This window comes from Saccopteryx leptura, chromosome 3, assembly GCF_036850995.1.
Source record: "Saccopteryx leptura isolate mSacLep1 chromosome 3, mSacLep1_pri_phased_curated, whole genome shotgun sequence".
Taxonomy (NCBI): domain Eukaryota; kingdom Metazoa; phylum Chordata; class Mammalia; order Chiroptera; family Emballonuridae; genus Saccopteryx; species Saccopteryx leptura.
Genome location: NC_089505.1, coordinates 119,213,615 through 119,227,019, shown reverse-complemented (window position 1 = coordinate 119,227,019; position 13,405 = coordinate 119,213,615). Strand labels below are relative to the sequence as shown.

General features: G+C 42.0%; 1 protein-coding gene across 1 annotated transcript in view; it reads left to right on the top strand.

Moving 5' to 3' along the window:
- The window catches only part of ZSWIM5 (zinc finger SWIM-type containing 5), a 173,754-nt gene that overhangs the window by 142,621 nt on the left and 17,728 nt on the right, over positions 1–13,405 (top strand). The window contains exons 7-11 of the mRNA XM_066376121.1: positions 1,402–1,548; positions 2,037–2,174; positions 4,479–4,739; positions 4,952–5,087; positions 5,938–6,095. Coding sequence (XP_066232218.1) covers positions 1,402–1,548; positions 2,037–2,174; positions 4,479–4,739; positions 4,952–5,087; positions 5,938–6,095 — 840 coding nt within the window. The remainder of the gene's footprint in view (positions 1–1,401; positions 1,549–2,036; positions 2,175–4,478; positions 4,740–4,951; positions 5,088–5,937; positions 6,096–13,405) is intronic.

The following is a 13,405-nucleotide window of genomic DNA, read 5'->3' as shown; positions in this document are numbered from 1 at the left end:
TACTTTATATTTGTTAACTGTGTCTTCTAATTTTCTCCAATTATTTCTGTAATTTTTAAAGTTTTCTTTAAATCACAAAATAAGCCATAAATCTCATTATAATCACTTGCCCATTTATAAGCCTTTGTTAGTCCTCCATTATTCCTAAGGTAAATCCCAAATCCTTAGGATGGCATTCAAAATTCTTTACACTCCAGATTCTACCTTTCCAGCCTATCTGTAGCCTCATAAGCTAACTCCACACAGAACTGTTTGTCATATTCTGAAGATGTATCTAGATTACTTTTTATGCTTTTACTTATATGCCTTTGCTTACATGTTCACTTTGCCAGGAATGCCTTTCCCTGTTTGTTTACATATTTAAAATCTTACTTATTCTACAAAGTGCATCTCAAATATTATTTTATATTTCTATCATGTCATTTCTTTTCAACTGTTTTATAATGAGCTGTTTATGTAACATTTTTGAGTTCTTTGAGGGAAGTGACCATTTCTTATTTGTCTTTATATTTCCGTTTTGCCCATATACTACCTGGCATATGATAGGTTCTCAAGAAATGTAGGATAATAAATAAATGAGGCCGCTCCCTTTGGGCAGTTAGTTGCTACCTCCACTGGGTTCCCATAGTACATGTTCACAGAGAGGTACAACTTTTTTTTTTTTTTTTTTTGTATTTTTCTGGGAAAATAGCCAGCATGCCTCCCTCAGAGGCATTTTAAAACTGTAAGGCTGTATCTAATATGTGTGCTGCCAGAAACATGTGTGCAGCTAGAAACGGGGAGAGACAGTCAGACAGACTCCCACGTGCGCCCGACCGGGATCCACCCGGCACGCCCACCAGGGGGCGACGCTCTGCCCACCAGGGGGGCGATGCTCTGCCCCTCCGGGGCGTCGCTCTGTTGCGACCAGAGCCACTCTAGCGCCTGGGGCAGAGGCCAAGGAGCCATCCCCAGCGCCCAGGCCATCTTTGCTCCAGTGGAGCCTCCGCTGTGGGAGGGGAAGAGAGAAACAGAGAGGAAGGAGGGGGGAGGGGTGGAGAAGCAGATGGGCGCTTCTCCTGTGTGCCCTGGCCGGGAATCAAACCCGGGACCTCTGCACGCCAGGCCGACGCTCTACCACTGAGCCAACCGGCCAGGGCCGAGAGGTACAACATTTTATTATCCTATTTGTATGTCTCTTTCTATGACATATCCTGAGATTTTAAGGTAGCTCTTTAAAGGTGATGCCTATGACTTACTCAACTTTATATCCTTAAAAGAAAATACAGTTCCTGGTACACAGTAGAGGTCAGGTTGAATTTGAGAAACTGAATGAACAGAACACAAACTTCCTTTCCCAAGCATGAGTTTTCCTGATTTGAAAATTTAACTCAACCAAAATATTTTCTTCTCGTTTGGTAGAGCACGTGCCTACAGCCTGTGCTCGGGTTGATGCCCTGCGTTCCCATGGTTATCCAAAAGAGGCTCTCAGACTCACGGTGGCCATTATCAATACTCTGAGGTTACAGCAGCAACGGCAACTGGAAATCTACAAGCATCAGAAGAAAGGTACAATGACTAGGAGCCACCCTAATTCTTTTGGCTATTAGGAGCCATTTTAACTGTTAGGCTAAGGCTGATGAGGATCCTCGGGGGCTACAAGGTATAGTACTTAATGTTCATAAAGTTTCATGGTGTGGCAGAGGCTAGGGAATTCCAGATCATTTTACCTGCTTTGTGGAATGCCTCACTCTACCTCTGTGAATCTTTGTAAAATAGGAATAATAAAGCCAGCATGCCTCCCTCAGAGGCATTTTAAAACTGTAAGGCTGTATCTAATATGTGTGCTGCCAGCAGGAGCCCTAAATGCAGACCACAAGTCCTTTCAACTGGCTGATATGCTTGTGACCAATCCTGTCAACCCAAGGCAAGACAATGAAGGGAGCTTTCTCTGAGTCTCAGGGCCAAGTCCTGAAAGAGACTAATGAGGAGACCCAGGCAGGGACAGAGAGCAATGTGTCTCTATTATTCTCTATAACTGATCTGCTTGTTTCCAGAACTGTTGCAGAGAGGAACCACTACCATCACAAACCTGGAAGGCTGGGTGGGTCACCCTCTGGATCCCATTGGCTGCTTATTTCTTACTTTAACTGAGGCCTGCCGCCTGAATGATGATAACTATCTGGAAATGTCAGGTACGGGGGTGGAGGGGTCAGCCTGAGGCAAGCCAGAATTGCCCTTGGTAGCTCTCTTCCTTCCTGCCAAATCTGTTCTACCTTCTCCTGCAGCCTTTTTTTTTCCCTCTTATCCAAATAGTCCCCTCCCCTCAGGTTTCCTTAGGCTTCCTCTCTTTCCCTTCCCACCCTGTGGACTAGCTCTCCTGACCTACTCTTACATTTTACCTTACCACCTTCCTTTGCTTCTTTCACTTCCCATGAATATCTAGTGTGATCCAAGGGAAATAAGGGGTAGAGATATATACTTAAAGAGTCAGAGGCCACGTCCTCAGAGCAATCTGGAAGTGGAAAAGAACTTCCATCAAGAGTATATGTATCCCTTGCAATTGTATAATACTCTCATATTTCCTTTCAGTGTTCTTCCTCATGATGGTTTTGTACCACTTTTACAAGTGAGAAATAGAAGGGATGTAACTCAGTAGCGTCTCAAAGTAGCAAGGACTAGAGACAGAATTGATTCTTCTCTCTCTCTCTTTTTTGCTTTTTGTTTTTTGTTTTTTGCAAGAGAGAGAGACAGACAGACAGACAGAAAGGGAGAGAGATGAGAAGAATCAACTAATAGTTGCAGCACTTTAGTTGTTCATTGATTGCTTTCTTCATACATGCCTTGACCAGGATCTCAAGCTGAGCCAGTGACCCCTTGCTCAAGCCAGCGACCTTGGGCTTCAAGGCAGCCACTTTTAGGCCCAAGCTATGATTCGTCTCTTTTATGCCATCACTATATTGTATACATACAACTCTTATAGTATTTAGCACATTGCATTACAATTTATTTACAAATGAGTATCTCTTACTAGGCTGTCAGGTCCTTGAAAATAGGAATTATGACTGACTTATCTCTGTGATCCCAGCACTTAGTGTAATATCTCCCATTTAATAGTCTTCCATAAATACTTAAGAGATGAAAGAAAAGGAAAAGAAACGAAACCAAAACTCTAACTTTTTTTTTTTTTTTGTATTTTTCTGAAGCTAGAAACGGGGAGAGACAGTCAAACAGACTCCCGCATGCACCCGACCAGGATCCACCCAGCACGCCCATCAGGGGCGACGCTCTGCCCACCAGGGGGTGATGCTCTGCCATGACCAGAGCCACTCCAGCACCTGGGGCAGAGGCCAAGGAGCCATCCCCAGCGCCCGGGCCATCCCTGCTCCAATGGAGCCTCGGCTGCAGGAGGGGAAGAGAGAGACAGAGAGGAAGGAGGGGGGGTGGAGAAGCAAATGGGCGCCTCTCCTATGTGCCCTGGCCGGGAATCGAACCCGGGTCCCCTGCACGCCAGGCCGATGCTGTACCGCTGAGCCAACCTGCCAGGGCCAGCCCTGACTTTTAAACCTCCTCTTTTTCTGAAACTTTGAACCCAAAGGTGGAGCATATAAAGTAATAACATAGAAGTTATAAGTGGGCCCTGTTCAGCTGGCCCAGTGGTAGAGTGTTGGCCTGGTGTGTGGATGTCTTGGGTTTAATTCCTGGTCAGGGCACACAGGAGAAGTGACTATCTGCTTCTCTACCCCCCCTGCCCCTCCCATAGCCATGGCTCGATTGATTCCAGCATGTTGGCCCCAGACACTGAGAATGGCTCCATGGAGTCTTCATCTCAGGCTCTAAAAATAGCCCGGTTGCGAGCATGGTCCCAGATGGCAGAGCACTGGCCCCAGATGGATGGGGGTTGCCAGGTGGATCTCAGTCAGGGTGCATGTGGGAGTCTGTCTCTCTATCTCCCCTCCTCTCACTTGGAAAAAGAAAGAAGTTACAAGTGTTATAAAAGTAATAGTTCAGTTGGGTGGATTCAAATCCAAGTTAGGGCTGCCCTTATCTTCCTTCTGGTTCCTTAAAAGGGAATCATCATCCTTGGTCCGTTTCATCTGCACAGTGACTTGCATCTGCAAAACCTAAGGTTGTACTAGAGATTCACCACTGACATACATCAGGCCATGGAAATACCTAGGGCAATAAGAGTCTCTTCCCTTTAAGATGTTCACACTCTAGTAAAAGAGACACAAAAACAGATAATTATGGTGCTACATAATATGCTAGCAAAAAATTAGTATAAGATTTTTATATTATCCTAATTGGCCCAGCCAGTCAGATATTAGAAAGGAGATAGGAATCTGTGGCTCAGTTTTGTTTTTTTTACTGCTGTGGGGTTCTGACTCAGCTTCCCTGTGACATCTGCTGCCCAAGCTATATTCCAAAGTAGGAGGGAGAGAGGAGCAACTGAATCCATGGGGCCTGACCTAAGGAATTTGGTGACCTGTTGCCCTCAGATATGAATGAAAACAGACCCCCTGTGTACCAGCATGTACTCGTGGCAGCAGGCTTCCCAAACAGCAGTGAGTCCTACCTATCATTGGCTTTGGAAGTTGCTCTGATGGGGATGGGTCAACAGAGGGTGATGCCTGAAGGCCTCTACGCACAGGACAAGGTATGCCGTAATGAGGAACAGCTCCTGACTCGACTGCAGGAGCTGCAGCTGGACAATGAACTAGTACAAACACTGCAGAAACAGTGCGTCTTACTACTGGAAGGTAAGTAGAGAAGGGGCTATTGTCACAGTGTCTTTGGCCTGTGACTCTGGGTCTCCCTCTGTGATAGAGCACCAGTATAGAAACATTTGGCATTAAAGTGAACTAAAGGTTCTCATGGCTAGCAAACATGTGTAGGATCCTCAGGCTAAAGTCTAGGCTGGCAAATAGAAGCATAGAGATAAATAACTGGCTGGCTTATCTTCTTCCTGCAGGAGGCCCCTTCAGTGGTCTGGGAGAAGTCATTCACCGAGAGAGTGTTCCCATGCATACTTTTGCCAAGTATTTGTTCTCAGCTCTGCTGCCTCATGATCCAGACCTGTCCTATAAGTTAGCCTTACGTGCCATGAGGTGGGTAGCCCTTTCCCAGCCTAGTTACCACCACCAAAGCAGAAGTCCTCGCTGCTCTTTTACTTTGTTTATCTTACTTTTATCACTTTCTTTCTTTGTCTATCCTGTTACATCTGCCACCAAGCCTGACCTATAATGGCTTAGACATTTTCATGTGATCTATAATTCCTATCTAGGATATCTTGTTGGTGACCCACTTGGCACCCCAGCTATACTCTTGTTGGGTCATCTGAGGAAGCCCCTGAGTTTTTAATAGCTATGAAGCACCCATGACCTGAGCCTTTCTGTTCTGGGGCCAGTTAGGCAGCCTGAGAATGGGTTTGAGCCTTTTCATAGCTCAACTGAGTCATGGTTCCCAGGAACAGGTCACCAGATGCATCTTGGGAGGTAAAAATAAGTCTTTCTATACCAAGACTTTAGAACAGTGAGCTATGGGCATCTTGTTCCCAAACTATAATAGAATCCTTGGTTCAGACATGTGGACCTCAAGAATGCAGCAAACCACATAGAAGAACTTTAGTTAGACCATGAGGTTGAGAGAGCTTCTTACCTCATCCAGAAAAGAACTACTGAGGAGTCCTTGGGATATATTTCTTATACTTTTAAAAATAATCTTATGACTCTTGAACTACCTTTCAAATCTATTTGCAGTGACTATTATGCTTGAGTTCTGCAAGTGCCCAGGCACTTACCTAATATAAAATGTAGTACCCTATATTTTAAAGTCGTCAAAGTTCTTAGTTGACCCTTTCCTGCTCATTTACGTCCCTAAAAAGAATAACCTTTTCTAAGATGGGTCAGAATGGCAATGGTCTGGATGGTGGCTAATGGTTCCCCCTGGATCTTCTAGGTTACCTGTTCTAGAAAACTCAACTTCTACAGGTGACACTTCCCACCCTCACCATATGGTGTCTGTGGTGCCCAGCCGTTATCCTCGCTGGTTTACACTTGGACACTTGGAATCACAGCAGTGTGAACTGGCCTCCACCATGCTGACTGCTGCCAAAGGTGAGCATAGTTAGATCTTAGAATTTAGCACCCCCACTAAAGCAGCCCAGTCATGGCCCTATCAGGGGCTTGGGCTGCAGTCTCCTAAAGAAGAGAAGCTCTTCACTGTCCCTTGACCTCTCAGACTTATGGGGATCCTCACTGTGATTGCTGCCATGAGAATGAGCACCTGAGTCTAGTCCAAAGTTTTACCCTACTTACTAATTATAGGATCCTGAGTACATGGAATGAGATCATCTTCAAGGTAAGTTCTAAATTTACTCATCCATATGATCCAAGTCCCTTCACCTTTCTAAGCCTCAGGTTCAAAATCTAGAAAATGGGGATTACTGTCAAGGGCCTGTCAGCCTCCCAGGGCCATTGGAAGATTTAGTGAAGTGATGACTAAGATGGAGCTGCAGATCTCTTTATAGACATGAGAGTTTGTGGATTTTTCCAAGGCCGTGGTCAAAAGATAGGCAAAATGACTCTCAGACTTCCAAGCTCACATAATCTCTGCTAGCTATGGAGGTTTCACCACAAAGGAAAATGAAAATAAGCCCCTGAGAAGCTATAATAAAATGCTAGCTACCAAGAACTGCAAGTATTTTTCTGATACCAGGTAATAAAGTAACTTTATGTTATAACTTCCTGTTGCCCCAAAACTACATTCTCATTTTAGAAAAGGTAAAAGACACGGATAGGGCAATATAAAAATGATCAATAAACCAGAACAATACTTAAACAAAAGCTGTAATCAGGAAGTTTACAGAAAAAAAAAGGATATAGATGACTTAAACAATTAAAATGCCTGGCTTCATTTGAGAAATACAAACTAAAATTACTCTGAGATAACATTTTTCACCAATTTTATTAGCAAAAATCAATAAATTTTATAATCACCCATTCAGGGAGTCGTGGTGGCAGTGGTCTGGCAGCAAGTGTCAGATTCTGAGCAGGATGCTCAGGACAACTACTGATCCAAGTTGCTCAATGAACCTCAAGCACAAGAAACATGAAAAATCTATACCAAGGCACATCATAAACAAATTGCTTAAAACCAATGATAAAAGAGAAACTCTTACTTAGAAGCAACTATAGGGAATAAATGCATTACATAAAAGGACAAAAGATAAGGGTGAGAGCAAGTTTCTCATTAGAAGCAGTATAACCCAGAAGAGAGTAGAGAAAAAGTACTTTGTAAAAAACTGTCAACCTAGAATTCTAAGACAGTGAAAATATCTTTCAAAAACAAAGGTGAGGCCCTGGCTGGTTGGCTCAGTGGTAGAGCGTCGGCCTGGCTTGCTTAAGTCCCGGGTTTGATTCCTGGCCAGGGCACACAGGAGAAGTGCCCATCTGCTTCTCCACCTCTCCCCCTCTCCTTCCTCTCTGTCTCTCTCTTCCCCTCCCACAGCCGAGGCTCCATTGGAGCAAAGATGGCCCGGGCGCTGGGGATGGCTCCTTGGCCTCTGCCCCAGGCGCTAGAGTGGCTCTGGTTGCGACAGAGCGACGCCCCGGATGGGCAGAGCATCGCCCCCTAGTGGGCATGCCAGGTGGATCCCGGTTGGGCGCATGCGGGGGTCTGTCTGACTGCCTCCCCGTTTCCAGCTTCAGAAAAATACCAAAAAAAAAAAAAAAAAACCGTGAAAAAAAAGGTGAAATAAAAACTTTTTCAGAAATCAATAATAAAAAACTGGAAAATCTACTAAAATTTTAGAAATTAAACCACACACTTCTAAATAACTCCCTGGACAAAGGTGAGGGGAGAACACAAGAAAATTAGAAAATGTTTTAAACTGAATGAAAATGAAAGCACAACATATCAAAATTTGTGGAATGTACCTAAAGCTTACTTAGAGGGATATTTTTAGCACTAAATGACTATATCTGAAAAGAAAAAAGGTTTCAAATCAGTAATCTCAGCTTCTACTTTAAGCAACCAAAAAAAAAAAAAAAAAAAAGAACAAACAAAACCCAAAATAAGCAGAAGAAAGGGCCTGACCAGGCAGTGGTGCAGTGGATAGAGTGTTGGACTGGGATGCGAAGGACCCAGGTTTGAGACCCCGAGGTCGCCAGCTTGAGCGTGGGTTCATCTGGTTTGAGCAAAGCTCACCAGCTTGGACCCAAGGTCGCTGGCTTGAGCAAGGGGTTACTCGGTCTGCTGTAGCCCCACGGTCAAGGCACATTTGAGAAAGGAATCAATGAACAACTAAAGTGACACAATGAAAAATTGATGATTTTCATCTCTCTCCCTTCCTGTCTTTTTGTTCCTATCTATCCTTCTGTCTGACTCTCTGTCTCTGTCAGAAAAATAATAATAATAATAATAATAATAATAATAATAATCAGAAGAAAGGAAATAAAGATCAGGGCATTCATCAGTGAAATAGAATATAGAAAAACTGGAGAACCTGACCAGCAGTGGCGCAGTGGATAGAGCATTGGACAGGGATGCACAGGACCTAGGTTTGAAACCCTGAGGTCACCAACTTAAGTGCAGGGCTGCTGGCTTGAGCCCAAAGGTCTCTGGCTTGAAGCCCAAGGTCACTGGCTTGAGGCCAAGGTCACTGGCTTGAGCAAGGGGTCACTCACTCTGCTGTATCCCCCCCACCCCCGTCAAGGCACATAGGAGAAAGCAATCAATGAACAACTAAGGTACCACAATGAAGAATTGATGCTTTTCATCTCTCTCCCTTCCTGCCTTGTCTGTCACTGTCTGTCCCTGTTTCTGTCTCCCCCCCCCCCTCTGTGTGTCTCTGTCATAAAAGAAAAGAAAAACTGGAGAAAATCAGTGAATCCAGAAGCTACGGGTTTTTTTCTGTTGTGTTTTTTTTTAATTTGAGAGAGAGAGAAAGGGAGTGAGAAGGAAACATTGATTTGTTGGTCTATTTGTGCATCCATTGTCCTTGTATGTGCCCTGACCAAAGTTTGAACTCACAACCTTAGCGTATTGGGACAATGCTCTAACCAACAGAGCTACCCGGCCAGGGCTCAAAACTGATTCTTTAGAAACTAAAACAAAATTGAAATCTGTCCAGATAATCAATAAAAAAAGAAGACAAAATTACCAATATCAAGAATGAGAAAGGTGACATCACAACAAATTCTAAACACATTAAATGATAATAAGGGAATATTGCAAACAATTTTATGCCAATACTGTAAATTCAATAACATAAATGAAACAACTAATTTCTTTCTTTTTTTTTTATTATTTTTATTTATTCATTTTAGGGGGGGGAGAGAGAGAGAGAGAGAGAGAGAGAGAGAAGAGGGGAGGAGCAGGAAGCTTCAACTCCCATATGTGCCTTGACCGGGCAAGCCCAGGGTTTTGAACCAGCGACCTCAGTATTCCAGGTCGATGCTTATATCCACTGCACCACCACAGGTCAGGCAACAACTAATTTCTTAAAAGAAACAAACTACCAAAGCTCACTCAAGAATAAATAAATATAAGCTAAAAATATATCCAAAAGAATTAAAAACATCATCTCTAACAGCTACTCATACTCCATTGTTCGTTGCAGTACTATATTCACAGTAACCAAAAGTTAGAAGTTACTCATATTCATCAACAGATGAATGGATAAGGAAAATGTGATATGTACACTCAATGGAATATTATTTAGGCATGAAAAGAAATGAAATTCTGATACATGCTACATTGATGAACCTTGAAAACATGCTAAGTGAAATAAGCCAGACACAAAAAGGACAAATATTGCATGAATCCACATATATAAATTAACTAGAGCCTGACCAGGTGGTGGCGCAGTGGATAAAGCATCGGACTGGGATGCAGAGGATCCAGGTTCAAAACCCCAAGGTGACTGGTTTAAGTGTGGGCTTATCCTGCTTGAGCATGGGCTCACCAGCTTGAGTGCAGGGTTGCTGGCTTGAACCCAAAGGTCACTGGCTTGAAGAGTAAAGGGTCATTCACTCTGCTGTAGCCCCCCCCCCCAGTCAAGGCACATATGAGAAAGCAATGAATGAACAACTGAGGTACCGCAACGAAGAATTGATGCTTCTCATCTCTCTCTCTTCCTGCCTATCTGTCCCTCTCTCTCTCTTTTTCTTTCTCTCTCTCTGTTGCATGCACGCACTAAAAAGAAAAGAAAAAGAAGAGGTTAAATAGACAACTACACACGTGACCCAGCCATTTCACTCCTAGTTATTACTTAGTATTTTATTTATTTATTTATTTTACCTTTTGAACCCCTTGACCCATTTTTCCCACTCCACCCCCTGCCTCTCGCTCCACCAATCTGTTCTCTGTGTCTGTGAGATCAGTTTTTTGTTTGTTTTTAGATTCCATATATAAGATCATACATTATTATTTGTCTTTTCTTTTCTTATTTCACTTAGCATAATATCCTCAAGGTTCATCAATGTTGTCACAAATGGCAGGATTTTTTTTCACAACTAAATAATTAATTGTATTTAACAGTGGGGTTGTCATAAGCCCATCATTACTTGAAAATATTGTTAATTTGAATATATATTTAATATACCTAACCTACTGGACATCATAGCTTAGCCTAGACTACCTTAAACATGCTCATACTCTGAACACAATATCCAAAAAATGCTGGCAACATAGTACTCTATAGGTTATCAGTTGTTTACTCTTGTGATTTGGGGCCTGATAGGGAGTTGCAGCTCACTGCCACTGCCCAACATCATGAAAGTATCATACTGCTTATCATTATCTGGGAAAAGATTAAAAATCAAAGTACAGCCTTGGTCAGTTTGCCTAGTGCAGCGGTTCTCAACCTGTGGGTCGCGACCCCGGCTGGGGTCGAATGACCAAAACACAGGGTCGCCTAAAGCCATCAGAAATACATATTTTAAATAATATGTCGCTTTAGGCGACCCTGTGTTTTGGTCGTTCGACCCCCGCTGGGGTCACGACCCACAGGTTGAGTACCGCTGGCCTAATGGGTAGAGCATTGATCTGCCGTATGGACATTCTGGGTTTGATTCCCAGTCAAGGCACACAAGAGTAGCGACTATAGGTTTCTCTCTCCCCCTTCTTCCCTTCCTTTCTCTCTTCCCTTCTGGCATCCATGGCTTAATTGGTTCGAGCTTCAGCCCCAGATGCTGAGGATAGCTCAGTTGATTCAAGCTTCGGCCCCAGATGGGGGTTGCTGGGTGGATCCTGGTTGGGGCGCTTGCAGGAGTCTATCTCCCCTCCTCTCACTTAAAAAAAAAATCAAAGTACAGTTTCTACTAACTGCATATCACTTTTACTCCACTGGGGACCATCTTATCTATATACCACATCTTTATCCATTCATCCATTAATGGACACTTAGGTTGTTTTCATGCCTTGACAATTGTAATACTGCAGTGAACATAGGGGTGCATATACCTTTTCGAGTTATTGTTTTTGTTTTCTTTGACTAAATGCCCAGATACAGAATGGCTGGATTATTGATTTTCATTTTCCTGAAAATTAATGACACTGAGCACCTTTTCATGTACCTGTTGGCCATCTGTGTGTCTTCTTTGGAGAAATGTCTATTCAGATCTTCTACCCATTTTTTAATTAAATTTTTTTCTTTTTTGAAGTTTTGTTGTATGAGTTCTTTATATATTTTTGGTATTAACCCTTTAACAGATATATGGTTTTGCAAATATATTTTCACATTCAGCAGGTTACTTTTCTTTTTGTTGATGGTTTTATTTGCTGTGCAGAAGCATTTAGTTTGATGTAGTTCCATGTGTTTATTTTTGCTTTTGCTGTTTTTACTTTTGATGTCAAGTTAAAAAATCATCTCTAAGACCTAAATCAAGGAGCTTACCTTATGTTTTCTTCTGAGAGTATTATGGTTTCAGGCTTTATATTTAAGTCTTTACTACATTTTGCATTAATTTCTGTGTGTGGTGTAAGATAGTGTCCCAGGTTTATTCTTTTGCATGTGGCTGTCCAGTTTTCTCAACACAATTTATTGAAGAGACTGTCCTTATACCATTATATATTCTTGACTTTCATGTCATAAGGTAATTGGCCATATATGCATAGGTTTATTTCTGATCTCTCTATTTTGTTTCATTGATCTACATAGCTGATTTTATGCCAACACCATACTGTTTTAATTACTATAGCTTTATAAAATAGTTTGAAACCAAGAAGCATGCCTTCAGTTTTGTTCTTCTTTCTCAAGATTGTTTTGGCTATTCAGGGTCCTTTATAATTCTATATAAATTTTAGGGTTATTTGCTCTATTTCTGTGAAAAATGACTGGAATTTTGATAAGGGTTGCATTGAATCTGTACATTGCTTTGAGTTATAGACATTTTAATAATATTCTTCCAACCCATGAGCACAGAATATTTTTTATTTATTTGTGTCCAGTTTCTTTCCTTAATGTCTTGTAGTTGTCATTATATACTATAGTTCATTTACTTCCTTGGTTAAAATACTGCCTAGGCTTTTGTATGCAATTGTAAATATAATTGTTCTCTTAATTTCTCTTTCTGGTAGTTTATTATTAATGTATATAAATGCAACAGATTTTTGTGTATTGATTTTATATCCTGCAACATTACTGAATTAATTTTTAGTTGTTTTTTTTGTGACAGAGAGAGTTAGAGAGAGGGACAGATAGGGACAGACAGGAAGGGAGAGAGATGAGAAGCATCAATCATTACTTTTTCGTTGCGACACCTTAGTTGTTCATTGATTGCTTTCTCATATGTGCCTTGACCGCGGACCTTCAGCAGACCGAGTAACCCCTTGCTCGAGTCAGCGACCTTGGGTCCAAGCTGGTGACCTTTTTGCTCAAGCCAGATGAGCCCGCGCTCAAGCTGGCGACTTCGGGGTCTCAAACCTGGGTCCTTCTGCATGCCAGTCCAATGTTCTATCCACTGTGCCACCGCCTGGTCAGGCTAATTTTTAGTTCTAATACTATAGTTATTGATGGAGTCTTTAAGATTTTCTATATATAATATGTCATTTGCAAATAGTGACAGCTTTATGTTTCCTTTCCAGTTTGGATGCCTTTTATTTCTTTCCCTTACCTAATTGCTCTGGCTAGAACTTCTTATACTATGTTGAGTAAAAGTGGTGAATGCGGGCATTCCTTGTCTTATTCCTTTTCTTAGAAGAAAAACTTTCAGCTTTTCACCATTGAGTATGATGTTAGCTATGGGCTTGTCTTACGTGAACTTTTTATGTTGAGGTATATTTCTTCTATATGGACTTTTTTGAGAGTTTTTATAATAAATGGATGTTGAATTTTGTTAGATGCTTTTTTTGTATGTATTGAGGTGGTCATATGATTTTCATCTTTTATTTTGTTAATGCGGTGTATCACATTAACTGATTT